This window comes from Panthera pardus, unplaced genomic scaffold, assembly GCF_024362965.1.
Source record: "Panthera pardus isolate Hobbes unplaced genomic scaffold, ASM2436296v1 HiC_scaffold_3, whole genome shotgun sequence".
Classification (NCBI taxonomy): Eukaryota; Metazoa; Chordata; class Mammalia; order Carnivora; family Felidae; genus Panthera; species Panthera pardus.
Window position 1 is genome coordinate 59642945 of NW_026526876.1, and position 25419 is coordinate 59668363.

The window sequence follows — 25419 nt, forward strand, 5'->3', positions numbered from 1 at the left end:
CAGCTGGGCGCGTCCCCATGAGGCCAGGCCGCTGGCAGCGACCAGGCCTTCAGACTCCCGCCGCAGCGGCCACCACTGGAAACACGTCCCATGGGCATGCAGGAAACACAGTCCTTAATGGACGGATGAATCCCCACCATGGCTTGGGCTTTGGAGCCTGCGGTGAGTGGTGTGGGCCACGGGCGTTAACAATACCGCCGGTAAGAGTAACCCCTTGCCTGCATGCTGTGTTCTAGGGTTTCCAGAGTGCTTTGATGTAGCCTGCCCGCAACCCAGCCCGAAAGGAGTCTAAAGAAAGAGCTCCTCTTTGCCCCACTGTGCTTTAGACACCGAGGGTGATTACTGGGAAGAGAGGGAAGGTGCCTGACCAGAGTGTGGCAGTGTGTGTGCACGCGTGCGTGCGTGTGTGTGTGTGTGTGTGACCGCGTGTGCGCTTGCCTGAGGTCCCCAGCAGAGTGCCCAGCAAGTAGGAAGCGCCCAGTGAGTGAATGAAGGTTTGCGTGTGCGCTGAGGGGAGGGAGGGACTGCCACTAAGTTACAGGCTGATTTAGAAGCAGGCTTCCAGAAGAAATCTCAAGAAGCGGACTTTCAGTTGCTGGAACTATGGGTGGGGGTGGGGGAGGGGTGGGGGTGCGGGGGGGGTGGAGCCTGGCGCTAATTAATTAGAAAAGAGAGTTCTTACGAAGTTGGCCATTGCCAAAAACTAAGGAAATGTACTCGGAGCTCTCGAGTGGGAAGGCACTTGCTCTGGCTGAACACTAAATTAAGACTTCGTTACAGAGAACAATTTGGCAACTGTTGCCAAAAGCCTTTAAAATTTAGATGACTCGAAAAAAAGAAAAATTTAGATGACTCGGGGCACCTGGGTGGCTCAGTCGGTTAGGCTGCCGACTTCGGCTCAGGTCACGATCTCGCGGTCTGTGAGTTCGAGCCCCGCGTCGGGCTCTGTGCTGACAGCTCAGAGCCTGGAGCCTATTTCAGATTCTGTGTCTCCCTCTCTCTGACCCTCCCCCGTTCATGCTCTGTCTCTCTCTGTCTCAAAAATAAATAAATGTTAAAAAAGTTTTTTTTAAATAAATAAAATTTAGATGACTCATAGAACCATTCATATTCGGTTATTCAACAAATGTTCGTGAAGCTTCTAGTATATGCCAGTCATGGTGGGAGCTACCGTGTATGCAGCCGTGATCGAAACAGACATGACCCGTGCCCTTAGGGAGCTTATTTCCTAGAGGGGAAGACACAAAGTAATAAAATTATCGCATAAAATATAATTACAAATTGCAGCAAGTGGTTTGAAGGAAAAGTATAGGGTGCTACAGGCTACTAGCAGGTGGACCCTAATTAGATGGGAGTGGTCAGGACAGGTTTGTCTCAGGGGGAGACATTTGATAAAGGTACAAACAGTGACCCGAAGGATGAATCAAATCAGGTGATGGATGACGGGAGGACAAGCATTTGAGATGACGTACAGCATGTGCAAAGGCCCCGAGTCAGGAAAGAGTGGTTTGCTTAAGGAGCTGACTGGAAGCCAGTGTGGCTGGAATGCAGTGAGGGATAGAAAGAGTGGGAGGAGATGGGGCTGGAGGGGCCAGATCATCATATAGGGCCTTGTAGACCACATTACAGAGTTTCGATTTTATCCTACGGGTAGTGGACAATCACTGGAAGGTTTTTACCAGGGGAGGAGGTGACAGAATCCAGTCGGAGTGGAGGATGAGCGGGAGAGAGTAGATGAATCAGGAAACTTCGGCAGCCAGGAAGGGAGATGATAATGGCTGTGACCCGTGGGACTCCATGGGTGATGTGGAAAAAAGAAAGTGGCTTTAGGGTATGGCATTTGGGTATGGATTGCATGAGGGTGAGAGGGAGCAGCCCCCTTAATGCTGCAGAACTGCACAATGGGCAGAAAGGGAGGGAGGATGCGGCCAGGGAGTGGGGTGTTCGAGTGAGTGACATTGGAAGAGGGGCAAGTCCTCGGTGTGGCTGGGGTGGCTCAGGGTCTCACCGGCTGAGGTGGGCTGGGGGAGAAAGCGATGAGGAAGTCAAGGATCTGAGGGGCCAGGGCTCAACTGGTCATCACACAGCTGTAGAAACCCCCAAAGATGAATTGTAATGACAAAAAGCAGGAAATAACGAAAATGCCCAACTATTAGGGGTCGTTAAGTCAATTAGGGTGTATCCACCGTGCAGCATATCTTATAACCACGAACAACATGGGTGGTACCACAGGGCAGCACGGAAGGGTTTCTTTTTTTTTTTTTTAATTTTTTTTTTAACGTTTATTTATTTTTGAGACAGAGAGAGACAGAGCATGAACGGGGTAGGGCCAGAGAGAGAGGGAGACAGAATCTGAAGCAGGCTCCAGGCTCTGAACTGTCAGCACAGAGCCCGACGCGGGGCTCGAACTCACGGACCGCGAGATAAATGACCTGAGCCAAAGTCGGACGCTTAACCGACTGAGCCACCCAGGTGCCCCACAAAAGGGTTTCTGATTAAACTGTTAAGCAGGAGAGAACCTTCCAAACGTCAGGAATGGCTGAGTCCTTTGGGCTAAAAAAAAAAAAAAACTCTTATTAACAGACTTTATTTTTTAAACATTTTTTATGGAAGTATAAAGTACAAACAGAACAGAAAAGTGTGCCGGCCACAAGCAGACAGCTCAGTGGGTTTTCACTGTGTGGCCAGCATCCAGATCAATAAATAGAAACCCCCTTGGTACCTTCCCCCTCCTACAAAGTGCTACAAATGCAGCCACTGTCTTGACCGTAATTGGTTTTGCCTTAAATCTTATTTGATTTGTAATTTAAAATTCTCCAAGAATGTATACAAATGTGACATAATTATTTCCTCCTTGTGGACAAGGGAATTTGGCCAAGGGTCTCTCAGAACTACAAAAAAAAAAAAAACAACAACCAAAAAGTGGTTCAAACCATGTGTTTTTTCTTTAAGTTTATTTATTTTGAGAGTGGAGGAGGGGCAGAGAGAGAGAGAGAAATTGAGAGAGAGAGAATCCCAAGCAGGCTCTGTATTGTCAGAAGGGAGCCCAACTCAGGGTTTGAACTCACGAACCATGAGATCACGATTGAGCCAAAGTCAGGCACTTCACCGGCTGAGCCACCCAGCTGCACCCAAACTATGTGTTTTAAAGGGGAAAAAAAGTGGGAAATGGCAGGGTTTGATTCATTCTCTTTTCCGGAGTTTCTGCAGCGAGCTCGTATGATTTTTGTAGGAAAGAAACCATTAAGTTAAAAAAAAAAAAAATCAGAGCGTTCACTCTCCATGTGCCAGTCTTCGTTGGAAGGCTCCTGGTGCTGTTTGTGGACCTCAAGAGAATCAAGTGGCCCGGCTGCCGTCGGGGGGGTTGGCGCTGATCCAGGGTGAGGGGTGGAGGCCTGGGAGGGGACACTGTATCCCCTTGGCTCAGGTGACAAGCCCTCCCTCCATTCCAGCCTCCCCAGCCACCCTCACCCCAGCTCCGTGAACCCCATGGGGCGTCTCTGGAGACCTCACATCTGTCCCTCCTTCCTTCTCACAGGTGGAAAAACTTGTCAAATATTTGGATCCCAACGACCTCGGGAGAATCAACTTCAAAGACTTTTGCCGAGGGGTGTTCGCCATGAAAGGTGAGACCTTTGGGTCCTAGGGGTCTCTCAGGATCCCGTCCAGCTGCAGAAGCTGGCCTGACTTGGGTCTCAGCTGAGATTCCTCCCCTGGGGACTGAGGAGAAGGATCCAGGCTCACCCCATGCCCACGGGACAGTCATTTCCTCCCTGCCCATCATCTGTCCTGTAGAGAAAGGTTTCTGATTGCTTTCCTTTCTCCTCCTTGAGTCCTCCTCCGGGTCACCTCCCTCCAGGATGACCCAGCTCCCTGGCAGTTTCCCAGGACACAGGAGTTGCAGTTTTAAAACTAGGACAGCTGTGGGCAGACCCCGGGGCACAGTGGATGCCCATCTTCCTCCTTCTCTCCTGTTCTGTTTGTTTCCTCCCCTCTCTCTTCCTTGGGACTCCTCAGTCTCTTCCTCTCTTCCCCGCTCCCCTCCTTGAAGGAGCAAAATACAGTCCCTCTCTTTTCCCAATTCCAAGGCCATTGTGAGGCACTCCAGGGATCAGAGGCCACTCATGGCCACTCTTACCACTAAACTGCTTGTCTGGAGAAAGCGGCTTGGGCCAGTGGGCAGGCAGACTTGTTCAAGCCTCCCTGCTGGCTCTGAAGAGAACACAGGCCCGCGAGACTTTCCTGCCATCTGTGAAGGAAGCCATGTTTTCCTGTCAGGATGAACCTTTTTCTGTGGGGCACCTGCAGCTCTGGGAGGGTGGGAAGGAAGCAGGAATCACTTCCTTGGAGGTGAGGGCTGACAGGAAGTGAGCTGAGAGGTTGGGAGGGGCTGCACGCGGCCCCCACAAAGCCTTCCGCAGCGTGGACTGTAGGACCGCCACTGACTGGGCCTGTCATGTGCCCACGCCAGGTGCTTTGTGGGTTTGACCTCCTTTGTCTGAAAAGATATGGGGGCATGTGCTCAGGAGCCGCGGAGGGAGGCCATCTGTGTGACGGAGTCTGCAGGACGTGGAGCCATGCTGAGGGTGACCCTGTCCTTGATGTCCTGGAGTTTACAGGGCCGTCGAAGGCCTCGACTGCAGGGGAGTGTGTGCATTTGCAGTGTCTGTGAACCGGGCAGGGAGTACTGTCTCGTGTCCCTTCCTCCAGAGAGGCCTCCTTGATTTCTCTTTGCCCCTGGCCTGCCCTCTGCATTTGGGAGTCTCTCTGCTGTGTGTTCTCTGTTGGGGTCAGTGCGCCTCAGCTCCACCGGCAGAGCCCGGGACCAGCCTCTCCAGGGCCTGGCGCGCCATCTCTGCCTTTGAAGGATCAGCTGGGCTCTTGGACACTTGGGCCACCTGCCCCCCCCCACAGCCCTTCCTGCCCTAGGCCCGTGGATCAGAAGCAAAGCTGCTGAGGTTCTGAGCCTGCGCTGTCTGTCTGTCTGCAGGGTGCGAGGAGCTGCTGAGAGATGTGCTGTCCGTGGAGAGCGCGGGGACGCTGCCCTGCACGCCCGAGATCCCAGACTGTGCGGAGCAGGTAAGAAGCGGGAGGCCCGAGGCCTCCTGTGAGCGGGTGGAGGAGCCTCCCGAGGCGCTGCCTTGGCCTTTATGATCTTTTTGCTTCTGCTCCACCCAGTTGGTGTCTGGGACGCCCCAGGGCCTCCCCTTTCGAGGACACTTTGGCTTCAAAGTCAAGAAACAGTTTTTGGAACCTGAGCAGCCAGGCCCCTTGCGAGCCACGGCAAAGAGGGTAGGGACTGGGGGGTCCTCACGAAGCACTCGGCTCCCCCTCTCTGGTTCCAAGGAGAAACCGAGCCAAACAGGGGAAACGACAGACTTGAGCTCAACACCAGGCGGGACCGCATTTTGTTTTTCTTTTCTCCTCTGCCCTTAACCCACGGAGCCAACTGGTCCCTGTGTGGTTTTTCCCAAACGACAAGCCCCGCCGGGTCCTCGGTCCGCCAGTTCTCCAACGCCAAGCAGGCGTCTAGCGGTTCAGTTCCGTTCCAGAGTTAGTGCAGACCCCAAGGGTCACGGACGCAGTCCCACGAGCCTGCCCCACCGTGGGGCAGCTACAGATGGGGTGCCCAGGCTGCCTGCACTTGTGCTGGCAGGGGTCCCCACAACCCCCCTCGGGTTCAGTAATTCACTGGAACAAGTCACAGAACCCAGGGACACACCGTATTGGCGACTATCAGTTCGTTACAAAGGACACGACTCAGGAAGAGCCTAATGGGACAGGTGCAAAGACAAAGCGTGGCGGGGGCCGGGGGTCGGTGAGGCGATCGCATGCCGTCTCCAGACCCACCGGCTTCCCCGCACATGTGTGTGTTCAGCAATCGGAAACTCTCGGAACTTCGAAAACCTGACGTGCAGCCTGGGGTGGGGGGATGGGCGAGCCGGATGTTCCCACCTTCTAATCACACTTGGGTCTTTCTGGTGGCCAGACCCATCCCGAGGCTCTCCAGGGGCCCCCCGGTGTCACCTCCTCGGCAGGAACGCAGCCGTGTCGGGAAGGGGTTCCCTATGCGTGACTAAAGGCACTCCCGTCACTCAGGAAGTCCTGAGGGCCTGAGGAACTCTGTGCCCGAGGTGGGGCACACGCCACAGCCCTCATGGCTGTTTTCCTTTATCCATGCCCAGCGGTGTGTTTGTTATAAAGCTTCGGAACTCTTGTTCCAAACACTTGTGGCTACACCCTACAGACAGACACAGTTTAAGATGCGTATATTGACAGGCTCCAAGGGCCCTTCTGGCTGAGACACCCCAGGGCTGGAGGACGATTGGCTCGGTTTGTCATCCAGGCCAGCTCCAATACCTTCTCTCCGCCTCTGGTTGGTGAACTCCCCCAAACAGAAGTATTTTCCATAGCTGAAGGAGATCCAGGACCCCAGAGGTCACTTAGGCCAGGTGGTGGGGTCAGGATTGGGACTGGATGAGCGGGAGTCCACACAGAGGGCTGTATTGCTGAGGGAGGCCAGCAAAATGATGTTGGAGAAGCCAACGCTCAAAGGCGGCAGAAGCCAGAGCCAGGCACGGGGTGCGGGGCCAGGGCCCCCAACACGGAAGCCAGGTGGCTGGCCTCCAGGGTGCTGTGCCCAAAATGAGGGCCCCCAGGGATGAGTGCAGAGAGCTGGGCTCCAGGCCTGCCTTGACAGGCCCAGTGGATGTGGGGTGAATATGTATTTGAGCCCAGCTAATGGGATGTGGGCCAGGATCAGGGCAGAGGACTCCCCATGTGGGACAAACACGGAGCGGCCCCAGGGTTTTGGGGTGGACCTCTCGTGGAGAGCTGAGCAGGAAGCAAGGTGAGGAGGAAGGCTGTGGGGTCACCCAGGACTGGGTCCACACCCCACTTGGGCCACTGACTGGATATGCACACCGGACAAGCCGCTCTCAATCCCTCTGCGCCTCAGTTTCCTCAGCTGTAAACAGGGCTGGGCACGCCGGTCTAAAGGACCTGAGGAAATACGAATTTTCTTATTAGCGAGTACATGAGAGCTGCCTTCCTCCCGTGCCGCGTCGTGGAGGTCAGCACGAGAACGTGGTGCTCATCAGCTTTACCCTCGGACCCTGGTGTTTCGGTAGCCTGTCAAAATGGAGGCCTGCCCACGAGGAGCTGGAGGGCAGGGGGTAGCCGCGGCCAGGGTCCCCACCAGGGTCGCCCGGCAGGCCCTATCCCCGCAGCCACGGGCTGCTCGCCTGGCCCCCATGCGTGGCCGTCCACGCTTCCAGAAGAAAAGGTGGGAAACAGACACGGAAGCCCTGGGCTCCAGGAGGATGCTCTGCTTTTAAACAACACTATTTTCCAGAATAAAAAGAGGTTAGAGAAAAGCGAGAAGAACATGCCAGTCGAACCTCAGCAACCCCAGTACCCCTCATTTTCTCTCTCTCAGGACCTTGCCTGCGTATGTGTTTTTATTCCCCTGTGTTTAAGCCCCTCCGGGGGGATCGCTTCATGCCCTGCCTGTGGGTCTGGCTCTTTCAGGTGGCTCCGTTTGGCAGGACCCTGGGGAGGTGGAGACTGATCACTGCACACACTGCTCAGCCTTGTTCTGGAGCATCCAGTGGGGCAGCTCGGTTGACCCAGGGTCTGTTCCTTACCATGGACTCCTGAGTGCTGGGAGGTGGGAGGCAGGGGGGAACAGGTCAAAGTCCAGCCTGCTGGGCCTGTGGGCTCCTGCAGGGACAGGCTGTGAAGGCCCGGAGGCCCCGGGTCCCCGTGATGTGAATGAATCCACTTCCTGGCTCAGCCTCCTCTAATGTGTGGCTCTGGGCTCCCTTCGGCTAAAGGCCCACAGCTCCTCAGGTCGGGGGAGCAGAGGGCGCCAGCCTGGGCAGGTCTTAATCCCGTGGACCAGGCCCTCAGCACCCTGCTGTGTCCCAGCTGTCCCCTAGGGGTCAGCTTGAGACTGACAACGGCCTGGTCACTCAGGCTTCCAAAGTGCTGCTGGAGACGAAAGCGTAAGGGTGGTTTGGGGACCACGTAGGGATGACACGCTGATGGAACACCCTGGGGTGGGGACCTCTGACATCACCACTTGATGAGGGCCATCGTTAAAATGGTGAGACACTTTAGTGTTGCTGGTGGCCATAGGCACCCTGCACATGAAACTCTGGCCACTGGCTGTCACCGCCATGGCTCCCAGCCTGCTGTGCAGACTTTTGGGCCATGTGAGTCCCTCCTGGGTGGGTGCCACCTGTGCTGCATCAGTTCTGGAACTTACCGAATGTCACCCTAACTGTGTCCTCAGAGCCTGCGACACTGGGGCATCCAAAAGCGTCCCTGAGGCCTTAGTAAACCCAACGGTTGAGCGAGTTTCCCGGTGCAGGGGGATGTGAATTGGTCAGGGGATGCTGGGTGTCCCTGGTGTCCATGGATGAGTGTCCCTGGGCTAGGGTCTTAGGAAGCACCCTGGGAATCCCTCCCAAGGCTGGCCCGCTCAGTGGGCTGGCCCTTGTCCTCTTTTCTTTACAGCCCTCCATCTATATAGCACAGGGGTCCCCGTGGGCAGAGGGCATGGGCAGGTGTGGAGAGCCCCACTGCGGGCCCGAGAGGCAAGGGGGCGGTGCCATGGAAGCTGACCCCACAAATGCTGTGAGATCCGGGGCCCTTGGTCATTCTCCTTCGTGGGCCAATTAATAGGGAACCCCCTAAAATGAATAGGGCATCAAGCCACCTGCTTCTCCTGTGAAACTGCCATCTCAGTGAATGATGTCACCAGCCAGCCAGCCCCCAGGCCAGAAAGTCATTGCTGCCGCCCCCACATCCAGCCGGCCTCGAGTCCCCTGATCCCCGCTTGCTGCCTTGTCCTTCTCCCCCTGCTGCCTACAGCTCTCTTCACCATCCCCAGCCTTTCTAGACCCTTAGCCCGGTGCCTCAGGATCTTCCCTAAGGGGCTGCTCTCTCACTCCCTTCTGGGACCCCTCATCACCAAAGGGATAAAACCAACTCCCACCTCGTTCTCCAGCCTCGCCACCCCGAAATCGGTGACAGCCGACTCTTCCTCATTCTATGAAAAGGCTGAGTTCTCTCTTGCGTCCCAGACTTTGTATAAGTTTTGTCTTTCTCCAGGGATGTCCTCCCACCCGCTGTCCCTGGGCTAACTTCTGCTCAGCATTAAGACTTACGCTTCCTCCAGAAAGCCTCCCCTGGTTCCCTCTGCCCCAGCCTGGAGGAGGACCTGCCCTGAACTTCGTTGAGGCCCTGGGCCTTAACCTCAGCCTCCAGGGTGGCTCCAAGTCCCCTCCATAGTGACACCATTTTCACCCTGTGGTGACAGGCCTCAAGCTGACCCTGTCTCCATATCCAGCACACCCGTATTCATGCTGCATAGAATGTTCTGTATTTCTAGGATTAGAAATCTAAAAATGGAATTGCTGTATCAAAGAGTGTGCAGACCCTATTTATTTTTTATTTTTTGGCTAAATGGCACTTTTTCCCTCTCTCTCTCTCTTTCTCTCTCTCTCTGTTTAAATAGGCTCTACCCCCAACATGGGGCTCAAACTAACCACCCCAAGATCAAGAACCCCTTTGTTCTACTGACTAAGCCAGCCAGGCACCAACATTTATTTCTTTTTTTTTAAGAAATGCGTCCAAATTTTTCTTCTAAAAAGGCAGTAGTGATGTATCATCTGACCGTATGTGAGAGTGTCCATTTCCTCACCCCTTTGCCAACCCTGGAAGGTCTCCACCTACCTGCCAGTCTCCCCTCCACTCCTCCCTTCCCTTCTCCGCTCACCAGCCTGATGGAGGGAGACTTCCCCTTGCTTTCTTTGCATTGACATTTATTTACTAGTGAGGTAGACCATGTGTCCTGTTCACTGGCCCTTTGGATTTCTTCTTTGGGGAATTCATAGTCTTTGCTCATTTTCCTTTGGGTTGTTTGTCTTTCCCTTATTGATTTATAAGACATCTAAATATATTCTGTCAATCTTTATGCATTTTGCTTGTACTTTAATCTTGGGTTTGGCGTCTTTTATTGCACAGAATTTTAAAATTCTTACGTGATCGTTACCCGTCCTTTTATGCCATTCACATGTTATGCCTTCTTTATCTCAAGGCTATAAACGTATCCCCCTATATATTTTTTTCTGATACTTTTAGACAAAACGTGTTTATGCTTAGCTCTTTGATCCACCTGCAGACTATTTTTGCTTTTGATAAGGGTATAGTCATCCGGCGGCATTATTTTCAAAATGTTGCCAGCTGTTCAAGCTCCTACTGTCAGATCATCTCTCTTTCCCCACTCATTTGAAATTTCACCCCTTTCTCGTATGCTAAATTTCCTTATAAACACAGATTTCCTTCTGGACTCTGGTCTGTTTATTGATCTATTTTTCTATCTATTTCTAAGCCAAAACCAGTTCAGCTACTCTCGCTTTATAGTTTGATATCTATAGAGGCAGTCTCCTTCATCCTTCTTTATTTAAGAACATTTTTTTGTTATTCTTACATATTTTCTCTTTGAGAATATTCTTTTTTGTCAAAACCTGTTAAAAATCCTGCTAGAGATTTTGTTTGAAATTTATACATCACATGAAGGGAATTGGCTTCTTTACAATATTGAATTCTCTCATCCAGGAACATAATATATCTCTTCATTTATTCTGGCTTTCTTTTACGCCAGGACTTCAGAATAGTTTTATTTCTCAAATAGATTCTGTGTGTTTCTTCGTAGGGTGACTGTATTTTCGAGTCCCTATTGCTGTTATGTGTAGAATCCTTTTGCTGCAATATTTCCTAATTGGTTATGTCTGTTGTATAGGATAGCTTTTGACTTGGGGTGTTGATCTTGTCATGACAACCTTACTAAACCCCCTTATTAGCTCTAGTATCTCACTTATATGCTATTTTCTAACCTTCATTCTATATACTCATGTAGCTATATGACTTTCCTGCATAAATTTATTTTTTTTTAATTTTTTAAATGTTTATTTATTTTTGAGAGAGAGAGAGAGGAGCCCACAAGCCCAAGTGGGGGAGGGACAGAAAGAATGGGAGACACAGAATCTGAAGCAAGCACCAGGCTCTGAGCTGTCAGCACAGACCCCGACACGGGGCTCAAATCCATGAACCGTGAGATCATGACCTGAGCTGAAGTCGGATGCTTAACAGACGGAGCCACCCAGGTGCCCCGACTCTGTATAAATTTAAATAGCAACTTATTATTTCGTCACAAGAAGACAACCACATTTTTTTTTTTACCAGTTCCTCATTGTTAGCATATATGTACATATATATTAATGGAATTTGGGGGGTTAACAAAAGCAGTGTAACCATCATTCTTGTAGCTAAGTGGTTCCCCATGACAGCAATCATTGCTTTAGAGTAAGTCTGAGGTTGGCAGACTACAGTTCCTGTGGGCCAAATGTAGCCGCCTGTTTTTATAAATAAAATTTTATTGGAACACATTCACCCCTGTTTGCTCACCGCTTGCCTGTGGCTGCTTTCACATTACAGTGGCAGAGTTGGGTGGCTACCGCAAAGCCTACACTATTTCCTATCTGCCCTTTACAGAAAAAGTTTGCCAACCTTTTGGATAAATCCTGCTAAGTGGAAACTATTTTATCAAAAGGATGCACATCTTAAAATTTCTAATACAACCACCCAATTCCTTTCCAGAAGATGTCTCATTTACTCTCCCATCAGGATTGTACCCTTTTGGTACGGGGTGTTAAAGGATTTCTCAAATCTTTTTTTTTTTTTTTAATTTTTTTAACGTTTTTTATTTATTTTTGAGACAGAGAGAGACAGAGCATGAACGGGGGAGGGGCAGAGAGAGAGGGAGACACAGAATCGGAAGCAGGCTCCACGCTCTGAGCCATCAGCCCAGAGCCTGATGCGGGGCTCGAACTCATGGACCGCAAGATCGTGACCTGAGCTGAAGTCGGACGCTTAACCGACTGAGCCACCCAGGCGCCCCTCTCAAATCTTTTTAATTTGAGAGGCTGAAAAAATTAGGATTGCTCTATTGAATTAAATATGGTTGAACTTGGGGCGCCTGGCTGGCTCAGTCAGTAGAACATGTGACTCTTGATCTCAGGATCTCAAGCCCTGCAATGAGCATAGTGATTGCTTAACAAATAAATAAAATGAAATACGGTTGAACTTCTTAAATTACATTTATTGGTCATTAGGAGTTCTTTGCTCATTAACTGCCTGCCCACATTTTTCACCCTAGTTTCTTTGGATGTATTAATATTCATTGATTTAGAAAAACTAGAAATATTAAATTTTCTTTTTCTATTTTTTTTAATGTTTATTTATTTATTTATTTATTTGAGAGAGAGAGAGAGAGAGCAAGCAGGGGAGGGACAGAGAGAGAGGGAGACACAGAATCGGAAATAGGATCCAGGCTCTGAGCTGTCAGCCCAGAGCCCGACATGGGGCTCAGACCCACAAATCATGAGATCGTGACCTGAGCCGAAGTCGGACGCTTAACCTACTGAGCCACCCAGGTGCCCCTCTTTTCCTTTTTTTTAAGTTTATTTACTTATTTTGAGAGAGACAAGGGGGGTGAGGCAGAAAGAGAGGGAGAGAGAAACCCAAGCAGGCTCTGTGCTGTCAGCTTAGAGCCCCATGTCGGGCTGGAACTCAGGAAATGTGAGACCATGACCTGAGCTGAAACCAAGAGTCGGATGCTCAACCGACTGAGCCACCCAGGTGCCCCAGGTATGTTACATTTTTTGACATACATTACAAATATTTTTTCAGCTTGTCATTTGTTTTTAACTTTGTTTATGACAGCAAGTTTATAATTCTTTTATAGCCAACTCATCAATCTCTTCCGTTATGGCTTTGGCTTTTGGTGTGGTGCTTAGAAAGGCTTTCCTGCCCAAGACCGTGGAACTAGTCTATCTTATCTTTATTTTGTGTATTCGGTCTTTATATTTACAGCTTTGATCCATGGAATTAATGTTGATGTCTAGCGTGAGGTAGGGATGCGCTTTCCTTTTTTCTCCTCTGCCCCTCACCCTCCCCCCTGCCCACCTCACCCCCCACCCTGGGAACCAGAAGCTCTTTCAAGGTTACGAAGCAGCTGTCCTGATGGCAAAACAAATGGGGCTTGCTGGGCATCCAGGCTCCAGGCCTGGGCCCAAACTGGCCCTTCTGCTCATATTCAGAAGGAGCTCTGCCCAACCCCCCCCCCCCACGCCCTACCCCCCCCCCCCCCCACCCCCCCCCCCCACCCCGTCTCCCCCATGCCCCGCCCCCCCACGCCCCCCCCCCCCATCTTGCCAGGACAGCTTTTAAAAATCTGCCCTGTGCTTCTGTCTGGAACTGGCCCAGGGAGCTTATGGTCTGCAGGTCCACGCATATTGTTGTCTAACTTCATCCCTCCTAGAGCGAGTGTTCCTAACACCGCTTGTGACAATGGCACTTTTAGAGTCTAAAAACGCTTTTTCTGACAAACGGCGCTCTGATTCGGCTGTGCTGCTGGCGGTGTGGGTGGTGGTATCCTGTGTGCCGATGACTGGTGAGGCAAAGAGGGTGTCTAACTCAGTGGGCTCAGCGAGGGGCCCGGCTTCGTCCTTTCTGCTGAATATGGCCACAGTATTTCTCTATGTTCGATACCTCCCTCCTCCTGAAGGAAAGAATAATCCTCTTGTCCCAAGCCTCCTAGTTTGTGTCAGAATGAAAGCTTGGGGGAATAACTGAACTCTGATGAAAATGGGAGTGGCTGGGACAGAAGCAGAGCTGACGGGCCTTTCATTTGTCCCCCACACCCCGTCCTGGTCTGCCCTGGATGGCCTGTCCCCCCACCTTCTGTCCCCAACCGTCCCTGCCCTAAGAAGGCTGGGCTGAGCGCTTCTCCAGGCAGTCGTGCGTTCCACCTCCTTCCTGCTCCCCCCCCCCCCCCCCCCCCCCCCCCCCCCCCGCTATTGATCAAGTTCACGCTCACCTTCAGAACCTGGACTCACGGAGTTAGCACCTGAGCAAACTTTGGAGCGTGGCCACCTACATCTCATCTTGAAAGGGTTTTGTTTGATTATTACCCTGTAAGGTATTAACCAATTTTGCATCTAACTTTGCGGTTTACTGTCAGCATTATTTCTTTCACTGACTATACACACCTGGATCTCGCCCGTTCTCCTTGAAAGCAGCTGGCTGCCCCAACATGCCGGGTGCCTCATTAATGAGTTAAGTAAATTTTTGACACAGGTAATTGTGGGAAAACACAAACGCGCACAATCACATAAGGACCGATGTTAGTTCTCAGAAGCAGCCCAGTCCAAACTAGGGGTTCTCAACCCCGGCTACACATTGGATCCGTGTCGGGTGCTTTCAAAAGATACTGATGCCTAGGCCCCACCTCCCGGAGATTCTGACTTAATTCATCTGAGGAGGGGTCCACTTGTTTATTTTTAAAAGTTCCCCAAGTAGCGTCTGGGAGGCTCAGTCGATTAAGCATCTGACTCTTGATTTCGGCTCAGGTCATGATCTCACGGTTCATGGGTTCGAGCCCCGAGTCGGGCTCTGTGCTGATGGTGCATAGCCTGCTCAAGATTCTCTCTCTCCCTCTCTCTGTTCCTTCCCTCCTCGCTTGTGCACTTTCTCTCTCTCTCAAAAAAAAAATAAACATTAAAAAAAAAGTTCCCCAAGTAATTCTAACGCACACCCAAAGTTGAAAAGTAAATGTCTAAACCGGGAGTTCTCGAACTTTGCCACGAATTTTAATTGCCTGGGAGCTTTTAAGATTCTGGATACCCAGGCTCTCCCTCATACCTGTCAACCCAGAATCTCTAGGGTTTTGCCTTTTTAAAAGCTCCTCAGGGGGCACCTGGGTGGCTCAGTTGTCCAACTTTGGCTTGGGTCATGATCTTGCGGCTCGTGAGTTCGAGCCCCGTGTCAGGCTCAGTGCTGACAGCTCGGAGCCTGGAGCCTGCTTCAGATTCTTTGTCCCTCTCTCTCTGTCTCTCCGTCTCGAATAAACATTAAAAAATAAAAAAAAATAAAAGCTCCCAGACGATTCCATGAAGCCGTGACCCTGTAACATGCTGGTTCATACTGTGACAATGGACACTGGAGCAGCCAGTGGGTTCAAGAAATATCGGCTGCCCTTTGACTGGTGTGGGATTGCAGGGCCCTGCTCCGAGGTGGCCGCCCTCCGTAGAACCGGGCTGCCCGATGCTCAGGCTCAGGGAGGGAGCATTCTTGGGGTCCAGTGAGCCATGACGCTGCTTTTCCAGAGAGAGGCCCTGCAAGGGCCCGTGGGGCCTCTGGGTCAGCCAGGCCGGGGTGTTCCCTGTGTCAGAGCCGAAACAGGAATCGTATTAGACATTCCTCACCTGAGGCCCAACGTAGAAACCTTCTGAGAGCTCAGGCTCCCGCTACAGAAGCTACAAATCTACTTTTCCTCCAACGTTTTACCTTGAAAGTTGTCAACTCCAGGAAAGACGTAAGAGTCGTGCAATTGAATACCCATTTATCTGGCTCCCGACACTTGCTTTTTCTGTATTTGTGTGCCTGTGTATCCTTTATTTATTTGTTGGTGGACCATCTGAAAGTTCATGGCAGGGGAGCCCGGGTGGCTCAGTCGGTTAAGTGTCTGACTCTCCGTCTCAGCTCAGGACTTAATCTCAGGGTCATGAGTTCAAGCCCTGTGTTGGGCTCCATGTTGGGCTCTGTGCCGGGCACCAAACCTACTTAAAAAAAAAAAAAATTTAGTTGCAGGCCTTATGACATTTCATCCCTAAATACTTGACCATATTCCTAAGAGCAACGATGTCCTCTGACATAACCACAATACGGTTCTCACTTGTGAGGAGTTGAACATGGAGGCGATATATTATTTAATATAAATTCTATATTCAAGTTTTCCCAATATTTTTGGAACTTTTTTTAATTTAAAAACTTTTAATGTTTATTCATTTTTGAGAGACAGAGTGTGAGCGGATGAGGGGCAGAGAGAGAGGGAGACACAGAATCTGAAGCAGGTTCCGGGCTCTGAGCCGTCAGCACGGAGCCTGATGCGGGGCTTGAACCATGAACTGTGAGATCATGACCTGAGCCAAAGTCGGACACTTAACCGATTGAGCCACCCAGGCGCCCCATAACTTTTCTTTTTGATCTCAGGTGCAATCTAGCATCACATGTTATATTAGTTGTCATGTCTCTTTAGTCTCCATTCATCTAGAATAGTTCACCAGCCTTTTTTTTTTTTTTTTTTTGCACCCTTAATGACATTGACATTTTTGATGAGTTCAAGCCAGTTGTTCCAGAGAATGCACTCAATTTGTATTTGCCCATATTGATCATCTAGCCCTTTGGGGTAGTGCAATTTAAATCCAAATTAAAATGGGGGTGGAGGGGAGCCTGGATGGCCCAGTTGGTTAAGTGTCAAACCTCGGCTCAGGTCACCGTCTCACGGCTCGTGGGTTCGAGCCCCATGTCGGGCTCTTTGCTGTCAGTGCAGAGCCTGCTTTGGATCCTCTGTCCCCCTCTCTCTGCCCCTCCCCCGCTCATAGCGCGTGCGCTCTCTCTCTCTCTCTCTCTGTCTCAAAAATAAACATTAAAATAAAATAAAATGGGGTGGAGGGTGGGGAGTTTCTACTGGGTTTGTTTTTCTGCTCCATATGCATTTAAAGTGCCCATTGTTGGTGCCTACTCAACGGGTCTCAGTATTCCCAGTGGTAAAGCAGCCAGCAAGTGGGGTGTGGGGACAGTAGGGGAGCACCGTGAGGCACCTGTCCCCAGAATCAGGAGAAGGCTGCCGCCCTGGTGCCGTGGGAACATGCCATGGGCCACGAGGGTGTCTCTGCAGCTCGCGACGAACCTTGGCACCTGGCCCCAGAGTGCAGCATGAGGAGACGGGGGTCCTTGCTCCATGGCAGTGGCCACATCTCCGTCCTCTCTGGGCTGGTGTCCTCAGCAGTGAGATGAGGGCATCAGAGTAAGTGTCGTGTTCTCTTGGAGGGCTGACGTCAGGAGAAAACTGTAAAATGGGGCCGGTGGGAGAACCGCATGGGCCTCCTGGGGACTACGTGGGCTAACGTGGGGAAGACACCTGAGCCTCTGGAATGCTGTGCATGGCATCTCTCAAGGCACCCAGGCCTGACGGGCCCTGAGCGCCATCTTCCTGGGATCCCAACTGCAACGCAGGAATCAGGGAAAACCTCATCAAACATTAAAACGCATAATTCACACGCGTTTGAAAAATAAGAAGGAGGACTTTTATGTTTGTTTATTTATTTATTTTCGAGAGAGAGAGAGAGAGAATACAAGCAGGGGAGGGGCAGAGAAAGAGAGAATCCCAAGCAAACCCTGCACTGTCAGCACAGAGCCCGACGCGGGACTCAAACCCACAAACCGTGAGATCATGTCCTGAGCCAACACCGAGAATCGGACGCTCAACCGGCTGCACCACCCAGGCGCCCCAAGAAGGAAGTTTTAAAATAGTTGTATTTGAAAGGTTGCTCTTTTTTGAGTCCTGCTCCTGTAACCAGCTCGGGCCCCCCTGCCTCTAGAGTGTGGCCACTTTTATAAGATATCACTATTATTGCTGTTTTATGATAATAAAATAAAAGCGATGTCCATTTTCGTAACAAAACTGGCCTTGGCTGGGGAGGGAGAGAAACAGGGAAATTCGACCCTGGGTGGCTGGGGCCAGGGAGGGGCTCCCCGGGCAGGAATCTGTGGACGATATGATTTCACCTCTTCCCACGGCTGGCCTCAAGGAGGCTTGGTTCAAGCCCCCTCTGTCTGGGGGCTGCCCTATCTTGCAGGAGCCCTTTAGGCCAGATCCTTACCAGGCACGGCTAATCCTCGCCCGGGCTGCTCTGAACCCCGGGACAAGCTCAGGGTTGAGTCAGGAGGGCTGAACACGCATTCCACTTGCCCACTTTCTCTGTGTGTCCTTGGGCAAGTCGCTTCACGTCTCTGAGGCTTCTTCATGTCCACAGGTGTAACATCAAGGGAGTCATGCCTCACTCACACATGAAATCATGTGGCTAAGGGTCCTGACGTAAACGAGGCCCTCAGTAAGTGGTAGGGTTGTTGTTGTTGTTGTTGTTGTTTTCCAGTTTATTTAGAGAGAGAGAGAGAGAGAGAGAGAGAGAGACAGCGTGAGTGGGGGGATGGGGGAGCAGAGCGCAAGGGAGAGAGAGAGAATCCCTAGCAGGCTCCACACTGCCAGAGCAGAGCCCGACGTGGGGCTCGAACTCATGAACCCACGAGCCCCTGACCTGAGCCGAAACCAAGAGTCGGACGCTTAACCAACTGAGCCACCTGGGGGGGCCCCGGTAAGGGGTAGCTTTGATTGTCTTCTCAGTGTGGCTCTCATCCCTGAGGGGAATTCTGGAGAGCACAGGTGACATCTCCTTCCCTTCCCTCCCCTCTCCCAAAGGCACCAACTGCACCCACACACGGTGCCCTCCTGGGATGGTGGGTGACGTGACCCTGCTCTGACAAAGAGCGCTCCTCTGCCTGAGCCCCGGGTCCCAGGCCCTCTTGGCTGCCGGAGGACGAGCGCCCGCGGCCCCTGGTGTTGCCACTTGGCGTGCAGTGGATGTAATATCATGATGCCCACCTGAGCCCATCACCCCTTTCCTCAAAGCTCTCTGCACCCACTTTCTCATCTCTGTTTCTGCTCCCCCTCTCAACCCTGTCTTGGCCCCTCTTTTCATGGTCACCAGGGTTTCTGCCTTGTCCAGTCCGAGGGTGGGTTCTCATTCTCGTTTTATGGGAACTCTCAGCAGGACCTGGTCCAGACGACCTCCCCCTTCTCGAGACTTCTCCCCTTCGCTCCACGGGCTCCCTCCTACCTGTCCGTCTCTTCCTCCTCAGTCACCTTTGTGGGCTTCATGCCCTCTGGCTCCAGTTAGGTGGTGGTGGTCCCAGGTCTGGGTCCTCAGCCCTCTGCTCCTGCTCACCTACACCCACTCCTGGTCCCGGGGCTCTAAATGCAAGGTTACCCACCAGCTCCCGGCGGTATGTCCCCACTGTCTTTGCCTTTGGCTCCAGACTCCTGTATGCAGTCATGTCTGACACTCAACCCCTTGTGCCTGCTCCGTCTCTCCGCCCCAACGGCTCCCCCCCACCATCAGCAAATGCCATCCTGATGCTCAGACCAAGGGCTGGTTAATTTCTTTTTTTATTTCTTTTTTCCTTTTTTTTTAAATGTTTATTTATTTTTGAGACAGAGACAGAGACAGAGGGCAAGTGGGAGAGGAACAAAGAGAGAGGGAAAACACAGAATCAGAAGCAGGCTCCAGGACCTGAGCGTTCAGCACAGAGCCTGATGCGGGGCTCGAACCCACGAACCGTGAGTGAGATCACGACCTGAGCCGAAGTCGGACGCTTAACCGGCTGAGCCACCCAGGCGCCCCTACGTGTGTCTTGTCTGTGTCCCCCATGTTCGGTTCCGTGGGTGGAGGACTTTGCCTGTCTCTTCCCTGCCGAGCCTGCCTCGCGGAGCACAGCGCCTGGCTCGGAGAGGCCGGCGTGCATGCGGGCCGCACAGGTGGATGGATGAACCCCAGCTGTGCCAGGGAGGGATGGGGTGGGCATCCTCCCACCTGGGAGCACTTGGGGGACGTCCCCTCCAGCTCGAAGGCTGTAAAGTCACGCTGTGCCTCCGTGCTTTGGGAGGCTCAGACAGGAGCCGAAAGGGAGGTGACTGGTTGCTCTGACTCTGTCCCTGAGCTCCGATGCTTTGATGCGAGCAGGAATCGCTTGGGGGACTTAACAAAACACAGCCTCCGATTCTGCGCCTTCTACCTGCATCCGGGTGATGGTGGCTGCTGGTCGGGGATCACACAGGCAGCGCCTTTGGTGGGTGACTCGCGGGTCCATCCCTCGAAAGAGCTCTGAGGGTCCCTGCCTCGCCTCCTCCCTCCTCCCTGCACTCTCCGCCAGCAGCTGGTCTTTCTAGCCGTCACTGTCACCGTCCGCGTGTGGTGAGGCCCGCGGCTTTCTGTCTCCGCACGCCTGCTACCGTGACAGACGAGACAGATTCTCTGCCAGAAATTGTGCTCAGCCGCTAGCTTCCGCCACGCCTCTGTCTCCTCTCTGCGCTCTTCTCCTCGAGGCAGACTCCTTGGGGATGCTGAGTCCGCCTGAGGTCACCAGTGCAGGACGCGACAGCTGACCTGCCTGAGAATTGGGAGACACTGCAGAGTGCTTTCTGAGCTCTGGTTTGGGGAACAGGCACGTATGGGCCCACCTGACCGGCCCTGGAGATAAAAGTTAATTTAAACTTGGGGAGCACATGGGCTTTGGGCTCTGAAGCCCTGGATTTGAACCCTGACCCTGTCACTTCGACTTACATCACTTGTAACTGGTGTCTTCTTCATAGGATTGTTGTGAGTTTTATGCTTTGTTTTCTGAGTTTTTTAAGCCCAACATAGGGCTCGAACTCACAACTCCCGGATCAAGAGTCACACGCTCTACTGACTGAGCCAGCCAGACGCCCCGTAGGGTTATTGTTAAAATGAAAAATGAGAATCCTTGGAAGACAGAACAGTGCCTAGAAAATGCTGGAGTCTCTCAATTCCCGGTGCATAGATTGGGAGTCATGTCTCATAGTCTGAATACCTTTTGCCCCAGGGTTGCTGACAGGGAGCTGACCAGTGATGTTAAGGTCCCAGCCCTCCTTCACACCAGCATCCCATAACCAGATTCTGTACTACGAGGCAATTCAGGCCCTGGGGGCATTCCCAGGAATTGGGCCCACACTGGGTCCTGTGTCCGACCCTTGTTCCAAAGAAGGGAGGGCCTGGCTGCCAAGAAAATCATGCCTGCAGAGCCTGAGGGTAAATGCCCAAACATGCTTTTTTGTGTTTATTTTTCCCCCAAAATTCTATTTAAATTCTAGTTAGTTAACATATAGCGTAATACTGGGGTCAGGAGTAGAATGTAGTGCTTCGTCACTTACATACGACACACAGTCCTCGTTCAAACATTTTATAAGAGACAGAAATAGCTGTTCCCATCCTGATCGTTGCCGCATACACTCCACCAGGGCAAAGAAAATGACGGGAATTAATATGACACAGCATAAAGTGTGATTCTTGAGATAGAAATGCTCTATGGGCTCTGTGGATGCATTGGGAGTCCCAGGCTGGTTGACAATTCTCCCCAGGCCTCTTTGATGATCAGCACAGGGCGGATGGGTAGGAGGAGCACTGAACAAGTCCCTGCCTCTGTGCCTTGCCAAGCCCCTGCTTTGTACACACTCCCTGTAACTAGTTGGCCAGAGAGGGCTCCTCTGACCACAGGGGCAGGGAAGTTAAGCATCTTCTCAACTCTGATGCTGTGACTTTACCTCCAGAGCTCATTTCTGAACAGTTGCCTTTACCACAGCTGGCCCGGTCTTCTTCCTGTGCTGTGACAGAATATTCTTGCTCCCCTCAAGGGAATTTTTAATCTGGGCTGAAAGGATCCCTGGAGATGGGTGGGAGGGCCAACACCCAGGCCAGGCATGTAAGGACCTTAATCTGCTGGGGTGAATATCAGTGAATATCAGCCGATACGCCGTGAGATCCAGGGAGAGTGCCATCCTGAATTTACAGGCAGAAGTTCGGCCCAGTGATAAGGGAGAAAGTCTTCCTGAGGACAAGCTAACCCCCCTTCCTTTAGATTTTCCGTTCCTGGTATGGAGTTCCTTGTCAGATAACACTGTTTCATCTTACCCTTCTTAGAAAAACCTCTTCACGGACATACGGTTTGTTTTTATTCCCTTGGCTCAGGGTAAGGCAACCCTAAACAGAGTATGTCTTCAACTTCCTTCAAACTGCTGTTAGAAACCTTACCCAATTTGCCGTCTTCTTGTACCCTTTAATCCAAAACATTCTTTTGAGGATTTTTGCACCGGGGGGAAAAAAATGTCTCCCTGATGAAAGGATTTTCTTCTATTGTCAGATGATAAGAGTTGTTGTAGAACTCGCTGCTGTCCCTTTCTTGTTTTGGTAGTTAGGAAATTTAGAGCTGATGGTGAGTCGAGAGCTTTTTCCATTTCATGATTTACTTCCTTTTTCTGTATGGTTAATTTTTTTTTTTATTTTTTTTTTAACGTTTATTTATTTTGAGACAGAGAGAGACAGAGAGAGAGAGGGAGACACAGAACCGGAAGCAGGCTCCAGGCTCTGAGCCATCAGCCCAGAGCCCGACGCGGGGCTCGAACTCACGGAACGTGAGATCGTGACCTGAGCTGAAGTCGGACGCTTAACCGACTGAGCCACCCAGGCGCCCCTGTATAGTTTATTTTTATTGTATCAGTTCGAGTGGAATGTCTTTGATTACAAATAACTTGACAGACATCAACAAAAACAAGTTCAGCTTTCGTAAGGGGCGACTGACTGGCAGACAGTCTGTCCTTCCCTGTCCTACCTGCTGCTCCCTTGCAAGGTAGTCAATAAATTTCTATCTCTTAAAAAAAAAAAAAAAAGTGAGAAGTGACCGTTTGGAATCATTATTCCAAGGAGGGAGAAGGAACTTTTGAAACAGAAGGAGGGACCGCTGAGCTAGGGACAAAGCTCTGACCGATAGATCGATAGATCGGCAAGCGTCTCAAGGGTGGGGCAGGAGGAATAAACTAAGCTGGAAAGAACCGGTGTGGGGCAGTGTGCATGGGGTGGGGGTGGGGGGGGTGGACAGTGCCTTCGGAGCAGGTCAGGAATGTTTCAGCCTGAGGCCAGCGGTGCTAGGGAGGGCTGTTAGGAAGGGGCTGTGAGTGGGCTCGGCCAGGACGGACCAAAGGGCACAGACCTGGGGGAAGAAGAGAAGCCTGATCTGAATTCAGCTAACCAGCATTGTGTCCTGGTTGGTGGGAGAGACCATCAGTTCACAGGCCAACCATGGGAATTTTGGAGGGTGGGACGTGCTGGTTCCCAGGTTTCCCTAAGTCTGGACTGCCCTGTCCAGGGATGGGGACCAGCCTCATTGACTGCTCTGCCCTGCCCAGTCCTGGGCCTGATCGGGTTACTTGGTTGTGTTTGTTGACTGGCTGAATGAGGGCCTTCCTGGAATCAGGAGCTCGCCTCTCTGGCAGGTGCAGAAACACGCAGGCCATGCTCCCACACCTCCTTGAGGGCTCCCCAGCTCCGGGCCACAACCTTCGCCCCTCCCTGAGGAGCTCCTAGCTCCCCACCTCCTCCCTGTCCTGCCTTCACCCCAGTCCCCTTGCTGGTGGGGGAAGGAGGCGGCGGGACCACCCTTGCAGTCCCCTAGACGAGAACGTGAAGTCCCCAGGGCAGATGACAGAGTCGGAAGGAACTTGAAGGCAGCAGCCCTGGGGCGGGGGGCTGGGCAGGGCAGGGCCCCTTCCTGCCCTTTCTGGTCGGGGCCTGACCTCCCGCAGGTGAACTCACTCCACTGGCTGCCTGGACCCGCTCAGCTGGCCTTTTTCTGTTCCTCTGCCTGTGCCCTCCCTGCTCTCTCTGCTTCTCTACCTGTGTGTCTCTTTCCAACTCTGTCCCTCTGTCTCCCTTTATATCTGTCTCTGCTTCTTTCTATCAAGCCTCCGTCTCCCTCTCTGCCTGCCCCCCGCCCCCGCCCCGTCCGTCCTTGTCTCTCTCCATCCCAGATCTCCCTGGCCTCCTGCTATTTCCAGTCCAGCCTAGGGGTTCTTCCAGTTGGACCCACGTCCCAGCAAGAGCCCGACACAGGGCTGGGTGGGGGAGGGACAGATGGAGTGTCAACTAAGCTGGGCACTTGACCCATCTAATCCCTTGTCACCATATCACCCCATTCTGCCCACTTAGACTAACCCTGCCAGGTAGGTACTGTTATACCCATTTCACTGATGAGGAAGCTGAGGCTCAGACCGCAGTGAAGCCTCTTGCCCAAGGTCTCAGGCCCACGGTGTGCAGGGTTCGAATCTATACCTGTCCGACCTCAGATAGCCAGCTCTGTGTCCCCTTTCCCTGAGGCTTCGCTGGTCTCCCAGGTGTCTCCTCTCTGCCCTTCCCCCAGCCCGGGAGAAAAGACCAGAAGGACTCATTTGCCCTGAGGGATTTGCATAGTTTCAGAGGTAACTCTGCCCTTCCCCCAGCCTGGGAGAAAAGACCAGAAGGACTCATTTGCCCTGAGGGATTTGCATAGTTTCAGAGGTTACTCGCTGGGAACATCCCATTGCTGGAGGACCATCTTTTATCCAAAAGAATAAAAGTCAGCATTCCCTATGCAAGAGTGAGGCCGGGCCTGGGGACAGAAAGTGGAAGAATTACCCAGCCCATTCCTACTAGCTTTTGGAGCCGGGGCATGGGCTCTGATCTGGGCGCAGAGGGGCCTAAAATCGAAGTTTTGGTTGGGTGCAGGAGACGGTGGCACAGAGCACCCCCCCCCCCCCCCACCGCAGTGTGAGGCCGTGCCTAGGGGCATTAAAATGTGTTCCTCAGAAAGGGGCTTTCCTGCAAGGGAGTCCCAGAAATGCTTCCAGAAAGATGACTGGGCTCCTCCACTGCAGGGCTCCTGGAAGCCTTTAAAATGCTCCTGTGTGCCTCTGAGACCCCCAGCAGGGAGGTGTAGGCAGTTTGACAAATTTCTTTGCTCTTGGAACCCATCATCTTTGTTACAGAAATGTAACTGGTTCTGTGGGTTTCCCAGGGTGTTGTATGAAATGTGAAGCATCCTTGTGAGGTAGCTGCCACTTCTTCCCCAGAGGAAGCAGAGTGTGGCCGTGTGATAACAGTGTAGGGTTTGGTCGGCAACTAGCACCCAGAGACGAAAAAGCTTGTGGCCACATACACAGTCATGTGTGAGTCTGGCCCTCTGTCTACTAGCTGGGGTCATTGTGCTACACAACTTCAAGGGGAACTATTCTCATTATAGTCCACGGGAATGGCAATCTGGAAGTTGTACAGTGCACAACCTGTACAGCTGAACGTGACAGTCCTGATCCTATCCTTCATCATGATTGTCTGATTGTTACAACAGATTGTTGACTTCCTGTCTCCTATCTGACACCTCTGTATCTCCTGCACCCTTCCTCTGGGTCACCTCTCCAGTCCTACCCTCCTCCAAGTCCAGGTGAGACTTTGGGCAAGTCATATACCTCTCAGAACCTCAGTTTCCTTGTCTGTGAGATGGGCACGATCCTGGCGCCCTCCTCAGGCTCATTGTGAGGATTCAAGGAGATAAAGTAGAAGCCCTTGGCATTCATCAGGATGTGTTGGAGCCTAACACCGAAACAGAGCACTGGAAACGTTGGTGGCTATAAATATTACTACTCCCCTTCTATTTTCTGGCAAAGAACCATTAATTTCTTGGAACTCTTCATTTTCTCTTGCCTGCAATGACTGGCAGTGGCAGGTGGCTTTCTCCCTGGGACTATTTTTTTCACAGAAACAAAATTGTGTGTATGTTTTTTTTATCACTTCGCAGGAGTTATCACACATAACTAGCAAAGAACAACACTGCTGTGAAAACTGGCCG

The 25419-nt window shown here is 51.9% G+C and overlaps 1 protein-coding gene across 1 annotated transcript in view; it reads left to right on the forward strand.

The window, feature by feature from the left end:
• The window catches only part of RAB11FIP4 (RAB11 family interacting protein 4), a 119616-nt gene that overhangs the window by 38727 nt on the left and 55470 nt on the right, over positions 1-25419 (forward strand). Inside the window, exons 2-3 of the mRNA XM_053893513.1 lie at positions 3539-3626; positions 4991-5079. Of these exons, the coding sequence (XP_053749488.1) occupies positions 3539-3626; positions 4991-5079 (177 nt within the window). The remainder of the gene's footprint in view (positions 1-3538; positions 3627-4990; positions 5080-25419) is intronic.